The sequence below is a fragment of the Neofelis nebulosa genome, chromosome 12 (assembly GCF_028018385.1).
Source record: "Neofelis nebulosa isolate mNeoNeb1 chromosome 12, mNeoNeb1.pri, whole genome shotgun sequence".
NCBI lineage: Eukaryota > Metazoa > Chordata > Mammalia > Carnivora > Felidae > Neofelis > Neofelis nebulosa.
Genome location: NC_080793.1, coordinates 83558801 through 83575141, shown reverse-complemented (window position 1 = coordinate 83575141; position 16341 = coordinate 83558801). Strand labels below are relative to the sequence as shown.

Below are 16341 nucleotides of genomic sequence, written 5' to 3'. Positions count from 1 at the left end.
TTAGGACAGAGTCTGTTTTTAATAATCATTAAATGTTAACTGTAAAAAATAAATATAAATGTAAGCTGTTGCATTGTGTGGAAACCAGGTGATGTTCCGTGGCAGTGACGTACTTTTTCAGAGTTCTCAACATTATACCAGATAACCTGTTAATTCATTTTCTCAGCGGTTCCAATAGACGAGTAGTATTAAAGTGGACATAACGTGGAGGAAAACATTCTGCTTTTGGATTTAAATTGACAAGTTTTATCTGATGCAGCCTTTACTTAAAATAAACTCTTTGCTGCTATATGATTTTACATACATAACTTTGATGTAACTTTTCTCCATTTCTAACAGGATAAGCATGCACTCCTGGATGTGACTCCTAAAGCTGTGGACCTGTTGAATTACACTCAGTGGTTCCCGATTGTGATTTTTTTCAACCCAGACTCCAGACAAGGTGTCAAAACCATGAGACAGAGGTTGAATCCAACGTCCAACAAAAGTTCTCGGAAGTTATATGACCAAGCCAACAAGCTTAAAAAAACCTGTGCACATCTTTTTACAGGTAAGTGAAATTTAAAATGTTGTCTCTTTGTTCCATGGTGGAAAATACAGAATTAAAGAATGGAAGAACCAAGAAAATAATACGAAAAAAGAAGAATAATCTGAAATCCTATTCATGACTCCTTGAAAAGAAGTTAATCCTATAAAATGAGTTTGTGAGACTCAGTGTGTATATTTAAATTTGACTAAAAATGATCATAAAGATCTATGACATTGCAAAAATTGGTCATTTTGATGAGGTCCAAATTTTTGTGTGGACTGTAGGCTAGTGATTGAGCCCAGTGCACCACTAAACACCCCCAACTCTATATAGCTTGTATTGTTCTCTACTTACCATGCATGTGTGCACTAATGGAGTGGTAGGAACTTGGTTTCATTATTTAAAAAGGTCCCCAAAATAGAAACTTGAACACTCTGGGTACTGAATGATATTCTATTACTTCCATTTTTAAGATAAATGATACTGTGATTATGTTTAAAAATAAAGAGTCTTTATCTTGTAGGAATGTATACTAAATAAAGTATTCATGGATGACCCTAATATATATTTATAGATGACCTAATATCATGCCTAGCATTTGTTTAAATGATCTTTGGTGAGGAGAGTGGGTGGGGATATTAACAAGAGTTGATAGTTGTTGAAGGTGGGTAATGTAGACATGGAAGTTCATGTTCTCTCTACTTTGTATATGTTTAAAATTTTATATCATAGAATATTAAGTTCCTGAAATGAAGACCTACTGCTACTATTCCTTAAAAAATAATCTAAGAACATGGCATGTTTTAGTAACTGAATATATGCCATACCTACATACGTGACTAGTTCTGTGAATGCAGTATAATTCAGGGTTTAAAAGGGTTGTATGAAGTTTTTGGTCATGTGGTTTTGTGGGAGCAATGTGAGGAGACTGTTGTGGATAGAACATCCTTCACGTAGTGATGATAGCTCTTTTGAGTTCAGTGCTGCTCACCGTCTACTTGTCATTTTTAGCATATCTGACACTGGGGAAGGGGGGTAGATAGATGTATGTCCACATTAGACTCTTGTTTTATTTTCACTGGCTTTTCTTGTTAAAAATATGCGCTATTTATCACTATGGCGAAGTGCTGTAACTGAGAGGTAATTTAGCCAAATGCACAGGAGAGTGGTCTATCATAAAATTTTTTTTTTAATGTTTATTTGAGAGAGAGAGAGAGAGTACATAAGTGGGGAAGGGGCAGAAAGAGAGGGATACAGAGGATCTGAAGTGGGCGCTTCACTGATAGCAGAGCCTGATGTGGGGCTCGAACTCACGAACCTTGAGATCACTACCTGAGCTGACGTTGGACACTTAACTGACTGAGCTACCCAGGTGCTCCATAAACTGGGTTTTTTTTTTAATGTAGAGTCTTAAGAGCTTGGGCTTTTGATACATTCATACTCATCTTTCCTCTTGTTTTTACTACTGCTACTAATAGTAATAATGTAATTAATAATTATTATCACTTTTTATTATAGCAGTAGCTAACATTGGTATAGCTTTTCATGTGTGCTTATTGGACCGTAAGAAAAGCCAGGTGACTTCTACAGGGTCACACATTGAATGGCGGGGCCCAGAAGAAACTGATGTCTCTGTGTGTCCAATATTCTATATGTTACAGCACAGATGTATTTTTAATGCTGAAAGGGGTCATATAGCGTAATTCCTCTGTTTAACAGATAATTAGTCCATTTAACCAAGAGCTATATCATTATGAGTGATATTAAACCTACCCCCACTTCATCCCCACCCCCGCCTTTGCTTCAGTCCATTGAATAGCTAGGGGCTTGCCTTAGAGTTGAATTTGGAGTTCATGTGAGGATATGAGACATCAGGGAGGGAACTCATGGGTTGTGGAGGAAGAACCAGGCTGCAGGAGGCTGGACAAAGGGAGGGCCATGGTAGAAGAAAGCCAGTGACTCTAGGGCCCTCTCTTTATCTGGCTGTGAGTGGGTATCATTTGCTCTTTGGAGCACAGGCATAATCACACTAGCTGGCTGTGTCTGAGGATCCGTAGGACCTCATGTGTGTAGAAAGGTTTAACAGTTCCTTATTCGGCTCCACTAATGGATGATGAGATTCTTGAAGGCAGGGACTGTACATTACTCTGTGTACCGAAGGTCAGCATAAGGCCTAGCAAACGGGCAGGGCATTGACATTTGTAACTTAGATCTGCCTTTGGGATACCAAACTATTTCTTGCCTAAAGCTCATTAAGAGTTTGAAGGTTTAGGATAACTAAAGTCAGAGGCTGGAACGGAAATAAGATACTAAGCCTCCAGTTTCATCTAGAACTTTGTAGTGGCCATGAGTTGCCAACCTCTCTAACATGGAATTCTGCAGTCTTCAGGACAGATGGAACAGGGTGCTGAATGACTTTTACCAACAAGCCCCAGTTTTCTACCAAATGGCCTCTTACAGTATTCTTCCAGACTTCCAAGTTTGAGTCTTGAAAGCCGCATGGATGGTCTCACTAAATGCTTTCTATTCCCCGTGTCTCTGTCAGCCTGACCAGGTTGTAGCCTGATTGTGTGCACGATGGCTAGAATCAAAGGTTTTTTTAATGATTTTTAATTGATGGCATTTTTTTGAATGTATAAGTAAGAATAATCGAACTGTTCTGAACACCCCAATTCAAAAATCCAGGGTTATGTTGCAGGTAGACTCCCCACAGTCAATATCCTTCTTTTCCCTGTTGCATTGTAACAAGAAAGTCCCATTTCCCACAGATGAGTATTTAATTATGACACTATTAAAATGACTCCCCTTGCAAACTCACGGTATTCCTCAGTTAAGTGGGGATGACAAGGAAAGATTTATTTTGAGATTTGCCCCAAAGCAAGTTAATTTTCAGTATAAGTTAAAATGTTAGGCTGCCCTTTTTTCCCATTTAAAAATTTTTATTCTAGAATGCATTTCTGTGTACTTGTCACAAAAATGATTTTTCAAACATGAAGTTTGAATTGCATGTTTTCTTGAAATTCCTGAAGCACTCAGTTCATGGTTTGAAGACCAATGAAATGGAACTGTGAACTGAGACCCAAACAGGGCCACCATTTCTGTGAAATCATGGGGATTTTTTTTTAAAAAATACCACACGATAATCTAACACTTTTATCAACTTCCCCAGGTTTCAGTAATGTGAAATTTGTACAGTTCAGGCCTGGGACTTTGGAAGTACTGAACAAAGGCTACTGATTATTGTTAGTGATATTACTTTATACGTATTTTATTATCTTTCAATATTCCATGTTTAAAAAAAAAGTTCATGTCATTATACAGTGTTTGCAAAGGCTTGAGGGGAAAAGTGAGTCCTGTACCAGGTGAAGGAACCCAAACTACAGTAGCCAAGCCAGTTCTTGGTTTCCAGAGGGAAGGCAGAGCCTGGAAACCACAGGAAGCAGATGGAAGATGCTGTACTCTCTGGCTGGACACCTTGGTTGACGGTTGCTCGTTTAGAGGGGGTCTCTGCCACATGAATAAGTTTGTTGGAATTTAATTTATGTACCCTACAATTCACCCATTTAAAGTGTACAATTCAGTGGTTTTTAGTATATTCAGAACTGTACAGCCATCACCATAACCAATTTTAGAATGTTTTTGTCACTCCAAAAAGAAGCCCAGTATCCTTTAGCAGTCATTCCCAATTTCTCCCTACCTGTCCAGCCTTACATGCCACCTTTTGCTGTTGCAGTTGGCACTTCCCAGCAATCTCCTTGGCTGGGGAGAGAATAATGACCATACTCGTGCCAGGGCTGGGAACAGATGCTCTCAAAATTCCAGGACTCCCAGCCAAGACAGAGACTGAATGCCCATTCTTCCAATATTGCACTGTTTGGAGTTTGAGAGATGTATTAAGCCTATTCAAGTAGATACAGGCCTCGTCCAGAGATTGGGAGCAACAGGAATTAACTACATTATTTTAATGTAGCACATAATAATGCTAAAAGAATGTGCAAAACCTAATGAGCAAAAGCCAGTAGTAAACTAAAGGTACTTGATTGCAAGAGAAGGCAACATCCTGTTTTAACCACCTGTTAAAAGGGGGTCAAGTGCATGAACTGGATGGTACCAACTTAGTCTGTGTTACTTTTATGTGGGTCTTAGGAAATTAGCCGCTATGAAGTTGTTTGATTCAGTGGGAATTCAATGAGAGGTATTATGACTTTTTCATTTTATTAGGAGGCATGAACATATCTTCTGCGTTTCACAAAAGACCCTTTAACTTTAGGTTTTTCTTGTGATAAATACAGATTGTATTCATCTCAACTCCAACATAAAGCTCAAAAAGCAGTTTAATATACACATTTCCTGCAAACCTCTCATTTTGCTTCTGGGGTGTGTAATCTCACTTCCACATGCAAGTACTATGGCATCATATTTTACCCAAGAACACAATAATCTTTGCAAAGTACCATGATAAGGATACAAAAGTTCAAGGAATCAAGTTAATTTTGCTTGAGTTGTGCAATGTATCGGTTTATTCTAATGCTATACACAATGGATGACCAAGGAAATTATAAGCTCATTCAGGATTTTCCAAGGTCAGTGTTAGAACTTCTTAAATGAAAGAATGGTATAGGTTATTAGGAAGAAAACTTGAAGCGCAGTTGCTTACAGATTGCTTAATGGGTTTTTTTTGGGCTATATATATAGAGAAGTACGCAGACTTCAGGATAGATGGATCGGGGGCCTAACAAATTTTACCAGTAAGCCCCAATTTTCTTTGGGGTGCTACACATAATGTCATAGCCTTTAATAAGAGGCTATGACATAGTTTAAAAAAATCCTAATATACCTGCACTCTGATCACTTTAGGCCCAATTTATTATTCTGGAGCAGTTTGCTATATCAGTTTATCCCTGTTAGGTTCATAAATACATAACTGCTGGAGAACGAATGCATATGTTTTACTTGATTGGTATTTTATATCTGTTTTTATTAAAATTTTTTTTTAATGTTTATTTATTTTTGAGAGAGACAGAGACAGAAAGAGTGAATGAGCAGGGGAGGGAGACATAGAATCTGAAGCAGGCTCCAGGCTCTGAGCTGTCAGCACAGAGCCTGATGTGGGGCTTGAACTCATGAACTGCTGAATCATGACCTGAGCCGAAGTCAGACACCTAACCAACTGAACCACCCAGGCACCGTTTTTATTTTTTTTAATGTGTATTTATTTATTTTGAAAGAGGGAACAAGTACAAGTGGGGGAGGGGCAGAGAGGGAGAGAGTGACTCACAAGCAGGCTCTGTGCTGACAGCCCCACATGGGGCTTGATCTCCTGAACCGTGAGATCATAACTTGAGTCAAAATCAACAGTTGGATACTCAACTGACTGAGCCACCCAGGTGCCCCATATCTGTTTTTAGATGGGCTGTGTTGTGCGGTGGCTAAGGCCATAGGCTCTAAAAGCAAACTTCTGAGTTTGTATCTAGGTTTTTTTCAGTTGTTTGGTGTGAGGCCTTGAGCTAGTTACTTTTCACTGTTGTGCCTCAATTTTTCTTCTGTAAAATGGGGCCAATAGCTATACCCACCTTGCAAGGTTTTGATAAATAAAAAATGAGTAAGGTATTTGGAAAAGTGCTTGGTCTATCCGTAGTAAGTGCTGTTATAGGAGATATATTTTGTTCTGAATAGAAAATGTATATTCCTTGAATATACACCTATAGATTTTGGTTAATCTGTAGGTATATTCTAAAATGTTAAAGCCTATCAAAATGATATACATTTTGATAACATTAAATGTTACCTTCAGTTTTTTATTGGTGATATGCAACAGTAAATTGGTATATGTTTTTCTTCTTTATAACATATATGTCTATGTAATGATCTTTAAAATACTTTTATATTTGGCTTAGATGTGTTATCCTTGCTCCTAAAAACATAATTATTAAAAACATACTTTCTAAAGGTAGCCTTTCTGAAAAACAGACATTCTGAAAAGAAAGAAATTCAATTTTAGCTTTATAACATCTGTCTGTAATATAAACTCTCAACAGGTGGACTGGTAATGGTTTTAATTACATTTGACTAAAGGGATTTATTGTTCAAATATATGCAGATTTTCTCTTGGATTTGTCAAGAGTTTTAATTCGTATATGACAAAAGAATAAAATGAGATCAAATAGCATTTTTAATAAACATTGCTATGGAAGTAGATGCAAACCTTTTGTTTACGTTTCTGTAGCTACAATCAACCTAAATTCAGCCAATGATAGCTGGTTTGGCAGCTTGAAGGACTCAATTCAGCATCAGCAAGGAGAAGCAGTTTGGGTGTCTGAAGGAAAGGTATGTGGCATAGATATTCTGCTATGAGGTGAGAGTCCACGTTCTGAATCTTTTCTCAGGAGGGTAGTGAATGTAGTAAAACTATGCCCACTTGAAGTGATTCCAACATCTGTGCTAATCAGATTTGAAATTCTATAAATTCTCTGAAAACGTAGTAAAATGAAGGGACTTTTCCAAGAAAAGTAGAATGTGATGTATGTGACCCTACATTCACTTCCCTTTTACTTTTAACGTAGTAACTAGTGTTGTATTCCAAGCACACTAATCAGAGCTTACAAGATCTTGTGCTGAGCTCCATCCACAGCTTACTAAGTACACGGGAAACTCAGCATGAGGGGGAAACGTGAGGGTGAGAATCATGGAGAATATGGTTAAAAATTAATTTAAAAAGGGAAAGCTAGCTGAGTTGGAGTCATTTGCTTAGAAAGAAGATTGGCAGAGAATGTGTCCTAGGAATTTGAGTAGGTTGATAAGAGGGTGCTAGGAAGCTTGTGTAGGCTTCTAAAATTGGCTAGCTTCTCATCTATGCAGGTAGTTTGCCCACAGTTCTACTGCAGGGAGGAAGCAAAGAGATTATGTAATTTCCTGTGGTTCTAAGGAGCCTTTGGTGCTAGTATTCTGTAGTCCAGCTGAATTGAACCAGTTTGTGAGACGTCAGAGGTATGATTTTGTTGCGGAACCAATTAGGTTGTTGAGTGCTAGTCTTGCCCTTAGGAAACTGCATGTTTAGTCAAGGTGTCTAGCATCTTCTGAGTGTTTATAGCCTGCTGAGGCTCCCTAGAACCTCTTTTGTGAGAACAGGTTGAACAGGACATAGCTTCCTTCCTCAAGGATTTGAGAATCAAGTGAATGAGTGGAGACCTATGCAACACCAGGCAGTGTGCATTTATTACTAGGAGACAAGTATTAGCAGAAAAAGCTGGAAAGTAGCCAAATTCTGGAAGAAAAGTACAACAATCTGAGGAAGCACGGCTCAGTAATGGTAGAAGGGATGGATGGTAGTAAGGCTAGATAGGGTGGAGGGTTCCAAGTTTGAGTCCCTGCACAAAAAATTAACATAATAATCTAAAGCCAAGTGATTTCAAGAAAATAAAGATGACTTCCCTTTCTAGAACATGTCAGGTTTCAGTCACTTGGCTGTGCCCTTGGGAATTTTCTTGAGTCCCCACTCCCAGGAGCCATGTCGACCCCACTGACCCTCCGAAACAAATTCCTCTAGATGGAAGGGATGGATGATGACCCTGAAGACCGCATGTCCTACTTAACTGCCATGGGCGCGGACTATCTGAGTTGCGACAGCCGCCTCATCAGTGACTTTGAAGACACCGACGGCGAAGGAGGCGCCTACACTGACAATGAGCTGGATGAGCCAGCTGAGGAGCCACTGGTGTCTTCCATCACCCGCTCCTCGGAGCCGGTGCAGCATGAGGAGGTGAGGTGAGGCAGGCCACAGGCTGTGAGGCCATGGGCAGGAAAAAGAGGTTCTGCTGTTTCACTTGGATTCTTCTGGACAACTGTTTATTCAGGGTGCTGTAGAAGGTATTCCTAAGAGTTGGAACAGATGACTTCTAGGGAGTTTCTTATTCTAAGTCAGTGCCTGCACGATAGCATTTGTGGTCCATGGGAAAGCCGGACAGGAACTTAGCGCTGGGAGAGGTTGAGGGATCAGCACTCATCACACTGATGTTCTCAATCATGATGGATACACTGAACAATTTTATGTGCCAGCTGTCCAAATTACAAGTGGAACATTATTTTTTTATAAATACAATTTTGCTGTATTTACTTGTAACCTTTGATTAGGTCTCTCTGTACTTTTAGGTATCCTTGCTTTTTCTTACCCGTCCTACCTTTAACCTTTCTAATCCTGCCAAAACTCCTGAGTGTTTCCCCATCAGTTTCCTTCTCTCTTGTATTTCAATTTCTAAATTGAGTTCATGGTCAAATATGTATCTGATCATGTGTACTGTGCATCCACTGGCCAGTGAATAGACAGCTTCTGTGATCCTAGAAATCATGTCAACAGGCACTAAGGATCAATTAGTAGTTGCACCTCAGATACATTACGTCAATGTAGATGAGGTTATCCATATACTTGAATAGTTATTCTTGTCATCTCTTTAGCAAGTTAGCTCATTTTGGTAAATGATTTTATTTTTGATGAAATAAAATTACAAACAAACAAACAAACAAAAATGTTGAAGGGGGATAAAACCTACCATGGCCAAAAAATTAGTATATACCAGTGGACAAGTTATAAAGAATAATTTAACTCCTGAATGTCTGCAGTTATAGATGTGCTAATGGTTAAAATATTAATAGCTATAAGTGACCAAAGAGATTTTAGACTTTAGGAAGACTTTGGGGGTGGGGGATTATTTTAAAGGAAGAGACTACACCAATGGATGTAACTAGTTTAAAAAAAGTATCTTAAGCATTTACTAATGGGAATATGCTGGTATCTGCCTTTTCAGTAAAGAAGCATTGGGTCAGTGTCTCAATTTATGCCAGTTATGAACCTCAACTTCTGAACTTTTGCAAATTGGCAGAACTCCAGCAAAGCAGATGAATGTTTTCTCTTCTTTGCTGGGATGCTCTTGTTGTGAATGAACCTTTATGTCTTGTAGAGCATAAGGAAACCCAGCCCAGAGCCACGAGCTCAGATGAGGAGGGCTGCTAGCAGAGATCAACTTAGGGACAGTAGCCCACCCCCAGCATTCAAGCCAGAACCACCCAAGGTATGTGGCTGGGAAGCCCACGTTGGGGAGGAAGAAGAAGAAGCAGATACCCCAACAGCTTCCTGCATAGCCAGGGAAGAGCACACACCATAAGATGGCATTGAATTATGTTTCTGACTCACACTTTGTGTTAAAATGTGTCTTTTGGTTTGTGGGTGAACCCCAAAATGAGGGAAGAGCAAAAAGAAGGAAAGGTAGTTTTAGGAGAACATACTGTTTTAAGACTGTTGTTATTTACTTATTCACTTATTCATTCATGCATTCATTCATTTTATTTTTTATTAAAAAAGTTCCTTGTAGCAAGAATAAAAATTTGACAAATAGTGAATGCCCAGAAGCACCAGTTTCAGAATCTGTTTTTCTTTTTGAGTTAGTTTTCTGCCCACAATTTAGATAAACCAGAAAGTCCCTATTGATAGTTTGCTGAAGAAACAATCACCACCACTGTTTATTATGCCTCTCATTATGAGGGCAGCTTAACTAATTAATTAATTTATTTATTTATAGGTAGGTTTCACACCCAGCACAAAGCCCAATGCAGGGCTTGAACTCACAACCCTGAAATTAAGACCTGAACTGGATCAAGAGTTAGATGCTTAACTGACTGAGCCACCTAGTGCCCCTCAGCTTAATTTATTTTTAAATTAAATAATTTCTCAGAACAGAATTAGTGTAAGAACATACAGTACATGTCATATAATATTTTTACCCCTTTCTGAATCAAATCTATAAAAACAGGCTTTTCCTTTAGTATAACCCAATAAAACTTCTCCATTTAACTCAATACTTTAGATAGGAAAAAAGTAATCACTGATTGTGTGAGTTGTCAGAAATAGTGACCTCATAAAATATATCACTGAAAATGTACAAGCAGGCCTAGGATCGAAGTATGAAGATGGAGTGGCCATTAGCATTGTTTGCTACCTTTCCCACTCCAACCTCCAGTCTCCTACGTGGCTGGACATGAGCCTCCCCTCTGGACTAGGGCATGCACCCTCAGGATCCCACTCTTCAATCCTGAACCCCCTTGACTTGTTGTGAGGTCTTCTCCAAGATACTGATCACTGATCTTAATCTCCTCTAGTACAAAAGTAGGTCTGCTCTGCCTCTATACTTTCAGGCCTCCCAGCCCTTCCCCAACATCCTCTTGGTTTCCTAGAGTTCTAAATGCTCTTTTGTAGGAAGCAAGCTAGGGCTCAGGATGCCCACCCAGTGGCTGTTTGTCCTGTAGTATTTGATTCCTTGTCAGAATGGTATTTGTTGACCACCTCTGGAAACTGATTAGGAAATGGGAGTGTATTAAATCACTAATACAGATTTGAAAGTAAACTGAAAACCCAAGGTAAAAATGTGTTCATTGTTCTCTTCAGGCCAAAACCCAGAACAGAGAAGAATCCTTTGACTTCTCCAGATCCCATGAATATAAGTCAAACCCCTCAGCTGTTGCTGGTAATGAAATTCCTGGGGCATCTACCAAAGGTTATCCTCCTCCTGTTGCAGCAAAACCTGCCTTAGGAAGGTCTATACTGAAGCCCTCCACTCCTGTCCCTCCTCCAGAGAGTGAGGAGGTAGGAGAGGGCAGTGAGGAGCAAGATGGCACTCCCAAGTCTGTCCTGGGCAAAGTAAAAATATTTGAGAAGATGGATCACAAGGCAAGATTACAGAGAATGCAAGAGCTCCAAGAAGCACAGAATGCAAGGGTAATTATTTAAAAAAAATTTTTTTTTAATGTTTTATTTACTTTTGAGAGAGAGAAAGACAGAGTATTAGGGGGGTGGGGGGAGGCAGAGAGAGACACACACACACACATACAGAATCTGAAGCAGGCTCCAGGCTCTGAGCTATCAGCACAGAGCCCGAAGTGGGGCTTCAACTCGTGAACTGTGAGATCATGACCTGAGCTGAAGTTGGACACCTAACCACCTGAGCCACCCAGGTGCCCCACAAGGGTAATTATTTTTAAACCCCTAAATCATCTTAGCATGTCAACAGCAGGAATGTTCAGTTTCATTTCATGTAATGATTTGAGTCCTTTTTCCACTGCCACCAACATGAAAGGAATGTTCACATGCATGATACCACAGGCACCTCCTGTGTGTATGTCATTTCCAGACTGCCAGCTATCACTGTAGCCCTTTTTCTTCTAATCAAGAAAGCCTAACAATATAGGTGAATAAGATTATGCTTTTCATTGGGGCACCTGGGTGGCGCAGTCGGTTAAGCGTCCGACTTCAGCCAGGTCACGATCTCGCGGTCCGTGAGTTCGAGCCCCGCGTCAGGCTCTGGGCTGATGGCTCGGAGCCTGGAGCCTGTTTCCGATTCTGTGTCTCCCTCTCTCTCTGCCCCTCCCCCGTTCATGCTCTGTCTCTCTCTGTCCCAAAAATAAATAAAAAACGTTGAAAAAAAAAATTAAAAAAAAAAAAAAAAAAAGATTATGCTTTTCACACTTCAGAACTTTATATCAGGTTCTGGAATGGGCAAGTAGGACAAGACAATCAGTGCCTCTCTGAAGTTATTTTTCATTAAAACACTTGTTATATTTGTTCAGTAACTGAATTTTATTTTTTAAAAATATTTATTGATTTGCGAGAGATAGAGTGTGAGTGGGGGAAGTGCAGAGAGAGAGGGAGACAAAGGATCTGAAGCAGGCTCCAGGCTCTGCGCTGACAGCAAAAAGCCTGACGTGGCTGAACTGTGAGATTATGAACTGAACTGTGAGATTATGACCTGAGCTGAAGTTGGACGCTTAACCGACTGAGCCACCCAGGTGCCCCTTAGTAACTGAATTTTAATTTGCTCCCAGATTTACCATAGAAATCAAGGAAACCTTAGAAGCCAAAATTGAAAGCCCCATGGATTGTACTTTTTGATACTGTTTGAATTTTTGTGCCATATGCACATCTAACCTTTCAAAAGTTAAAGAAGAATTTAGGTAAGCATATTCTGCCTAGTGGATATGGGAGAGTTTTTTTTAAGTCTGTCACAACAGCAGTAGTGCTTCTGAGCATTTTTCTTATCCCCCCCCCCCTTTTTTATGTTTATTTATTTTGAGAGAGAGAGAGAGAGAGAGAGCGTGAGCTCAAGCGGGGGAGGGGCAGAGAGAGACAATCCCAAGCTGGCCCCGCACTGTCACTGTAGAGCCCAATGCAGGGCTCGATCTCATGAACCATGAGATTGTGACCCAAGCCCAAATCAAGTGTAGGATACTTAACCGACTGAGCCACCCAGGCACCCCATTTTTTTCCATTTCAACTATTTTTTTAATGTTTTTTATTTATTTTTGAGAGAGAGAGAGCGTGTGCGCATGAGCGGGGGAGGGACAGAGAGAGATGGAGACACAGAATCAGAAGCAGTCTCTGAGCTGTTAGCACAGAGCCCAACCTGTGCTTGAACTCAGAAAACCAAATGATCATGAACTGAGCTAAAGTTGGACATTTAACCAGCTAAGCCACCCAGGTGCCCCATTTTTCAATTATTTTTATGCAATCATCACCACCATCCATCTCCAGGACTTTTGAATCTTCCCTAGCTGAAGCTTTGTACCCATTATACATCAACACCCTGTTACCCCTCCTCCTATCCCTGGTAATCACCATACTACTTTCTGTCTTCATGAATTTAACTACTTAGGAACCCCATATAAATGGAATCATACAGTATTTGTCCTTTTGTGACTGGCTTATTTCACTTAGGAAAATGTCCTCAAGGTTCATCCATGTTGTAGCATGTGGCAGAACTTAAACATTAGGCCATTATATACAACCATAAAAACTAGAGAGTTGCTTCTATTTTTCCTTTTGTACGAAAAATGGGATTGGAAAATGGGACCAGCAAGAATCCAGCAAGCCACCCGCAGTCATTCATTCTTTCTTTTTTTGTTCTTTTTTCTCCCCCTAAATTCCCACAGATTGAAATTGCTCAGAAGCATCCTGATATCTATGCAGTTCCAATTAAAACACACAAGCCAGACCCTGGCCTGTCCCAGAATACAAGGTAAGGGCTGCTCAGCAGTATAGGTCTAAAAAGGGGGCTTGTCTAGGACGTGGACTCCTAAGAAAGAATTCTTCCCCACATTTCAATGTAACAAGGAGATTTTTTTTTTTTCCTGGTGAACTATTTACCTTACTTACTCAGTCAAGTTTAATTGTAAACATTATACAATCAAAATTTCATAGAAATTTTGCTTGTGTACTAACACCGACAAAATGTAATCACTGACACTCCAAAGTAGTCCCCTTTGACACACTGCAGGTTAATTGTATTAGGATAGCACATGAGCAAAATTCCTGGGGCTTAAACACTAATTGTTTTGTCACTAATATATTTTGGCTCTTAATCAAGCTCCTTAACTCCTTTGTATCACATAGCAAAGTCAGGCCACTTATACTGAACTGTGGTCTGAAGGGAAGGTGACAATCAGTTGACCAGTGTTGGTAAGATGCTTTCTATTTAAAATGCTACATAAGCATTAGGAATTATGACAGTGTCTTCCTGTAGAGGCTTTATACTGGATCATTTCCTGCTTCCGAGAATAGAAAAAAAAAGTCGCATTTTCTTGTGGCCATTCTGACTGGAAACTAGAGTCTGGTTTTACAGCAATAGAAAACTAGAGGCAAATTTCTTCTTTAACACTTGAACAGTGGTACAGCCAACCAGGTGGCCCCTGGCAACAAAAGGGGTTTGGTAGGGTACTTTGACTTCCTCACTCACTGCCCAATAAGCCTTAACTGATTACTCCCCCACCATTAACCTGAAGTGGGGCCCAAAGTAACCCTGGTTAAACAGCACAGTGCGGCATTCGACTCCAAGTTTGTGATCTGTCTTGGATTCATGGCCGCACTTCAATGGGCAGAGGCCCTGGCTGAGCTTTGTGACGCATTTAACACTCTCACTTTGTTAGTTCTAGGCCACCTGAACCCCAGAAAGGTCCTTCCAGACTCTACCAGGACCCCAGGGGAAGTTATGGCAGTGACGTTGAGGAAGAAGAATATCGCCAGCAGCTGTCAGAACACTCAAAGCGTGGTTATTACGGCCAGCCTTCCCGGTATCGGGACACAGAATTATAGATGCCTGCAAATTGACTCTTTTGTCTCCCCGCTGCACCACCTCAGAGCAGTGCTCCCCCTGAGTCATGGGATGGTTCTTTCCAGGCAAAGTGCACTGTGGAGATAGATGTGGGACCTGAGGTCCCATTTCCTCCTCATGGGGAGTACAGGGGACAGACGATGCAAATTAAGAATTGAGGGCTCTGTTTGTGGAACTGGGTCTGGGGAGTTTATGGCTTTTTGCTCAGAATTAAGAGAAACATAACAGTCTGATACTGTTAACTGCTTCAGTGGACCAAAATCTGTATCAATTCTGTTTGTGTATTTTTAACGTGTATATTAAGAAGAAGTGATAACTATTTTCCCTCATTAATAGCTGACTTCAAGGACTGTTTCAATGAGAGATGGAATGTGAAAAAGGAATTAAAATATTTCTGGACTCAAACTAAACTCAGAGAAATATTTTATTACATCTCTAAGTGCCTTTGATGAGAAGTGTCTTAAATTTTCTTCCTTTGGAGCGTTATGCAAAGCCATAATGGACTAAAACACTGACTACAGTTTCATACCAGCTTAATAGCTATGGTTTTCTCTGCACTGTGTCATCTTTTCAAGGCATTTGTCTTTGTAATATTTTCCATAAATTCTGACTGTATATATAGTAGCTATACCTGGTGGTTTGGCTACCAGTGCTAAATAGTTTGAAGACCAAGATACTGGTATAGAAATTTTTTGTTTGTTTAAAACCATGTGCTCCACGAAAGCAGGTAATTGGAAAAACCACATTTCCAAAAATGTGTGTATTGACAACAGTTTTATAATTTAATAAAAAGGAGGCTATTGCAACTGATAATTTGCTTTGTGGTAGATTTCTACACTAGTTCTTGTTTCCAAAGGCAACTTTTATTTCAATTAGTGATCATGAAATGAGATCACACTCGCTGCTAAACATGAAAATAAAGATCCATATGAAAAAGAAAATGACTACCCAAAATCTCATCCTTCAGATAATTTTGGTGCATTTCCTTCAAATACATGTCTTGCAGATGTCTGTGTGTGTGATGGCTATAGTATGTATAAATATACTGTATTTGCAGTTATGTTTTTTACTTTTTCTGTATAACATTCTATCACAAACCTTTCTCTCAGGGAGTTAAAACTCAGGTATACATCATTGCTAGTAACTGCAGAACAGCATAACCTGTGACTTCATAACTAGACAATTCTGCTATCTGGTAGTTTGTTTCCAGTTTTTGGCCTCTTTTATATGAAATGTACCTCTGTGTGTAATCCATTTCTTTATATCAGTGATCAGCATTTTAATCCTTTTCTGCTGGTAGTTTCTCAGAAGTGGAATTACTGAGCAAAAGCATAAGGACCATTTTTAAGGCCCTTAATACTTGTTGCCAAATTGCTTCCTAGGAGAGTTGCATCAATTTATACTCCCACATTCACTCTTCAAAGGCTGAAGTATGTTTAGAATTTAAACAAGACAGCCTAGGAATTGGGGCTTGTATGAATCCAAAAGTACACTGAAGTCAGGAAAAGAGAAGAGTCCTGATTCCATTAGAGTCTTTTATAATATGAATTGCCATAAAGATGTTTAGCTTTGAGTTAGAAATTTAGCTTACTCAAAAAAGGAGTTGTATTAGAAATACGTCATGGTTACCTCTCTATCAGTATGGGTGCTGTAATTCATAAA

General features: G+C 39.6%; 1 protein-coding gene across 8 annotated transcripts in view; it reads left to right on the top strand.

Moving 5' to 3' along the window:
* Positions 1 to 15486, top strand: part of TJP2 (tight junction protein 2) — a 131910-nt gene extending 116424 nt beyond the window's left edge. For 4 of the 8 annotated variants that reach the window (XM_058695758.1, XM_058695751.1, XM_058695754.1 and 1 more), the window contains 7 exons: positions 340 to 550; positions 6756 to 6856; positions 8076 to 8288; positions 9484 to 9594; positions 10965 to 11294; positions 13502 to 13587; positions 14495 to 15486. In XM_058695758.1, the coding sequence (XP_058551741.1) occupies positions 340 to 550; positions 6756 to 6856; positions 8076 to 8288; positions 9484 to 9594; positions 10965 to 11294; positions 13502 to 13587; positions 14495 to 14660 (1218 nt within the window). In that variant the 3' untranslated portion in view covers positions 14661 to 15486. The remainder of the gene's footprint in view (positions 1 to 339; positions 551 to 6755; positions 6857 to 8075; positions 8289 to 9483; positions 9595 to 10964; positions 11295 to 13501; positions 13588 to 14494) is intronic. The other 4 variants (XM_058695752.1, XM_058695755.1, XM_058695756.1 and 1 more) reach the window with 2 other exon arrangements.
* The last annotated feature ends 855 nt before the right edge of the window (positions 15487 to 16341 follow it).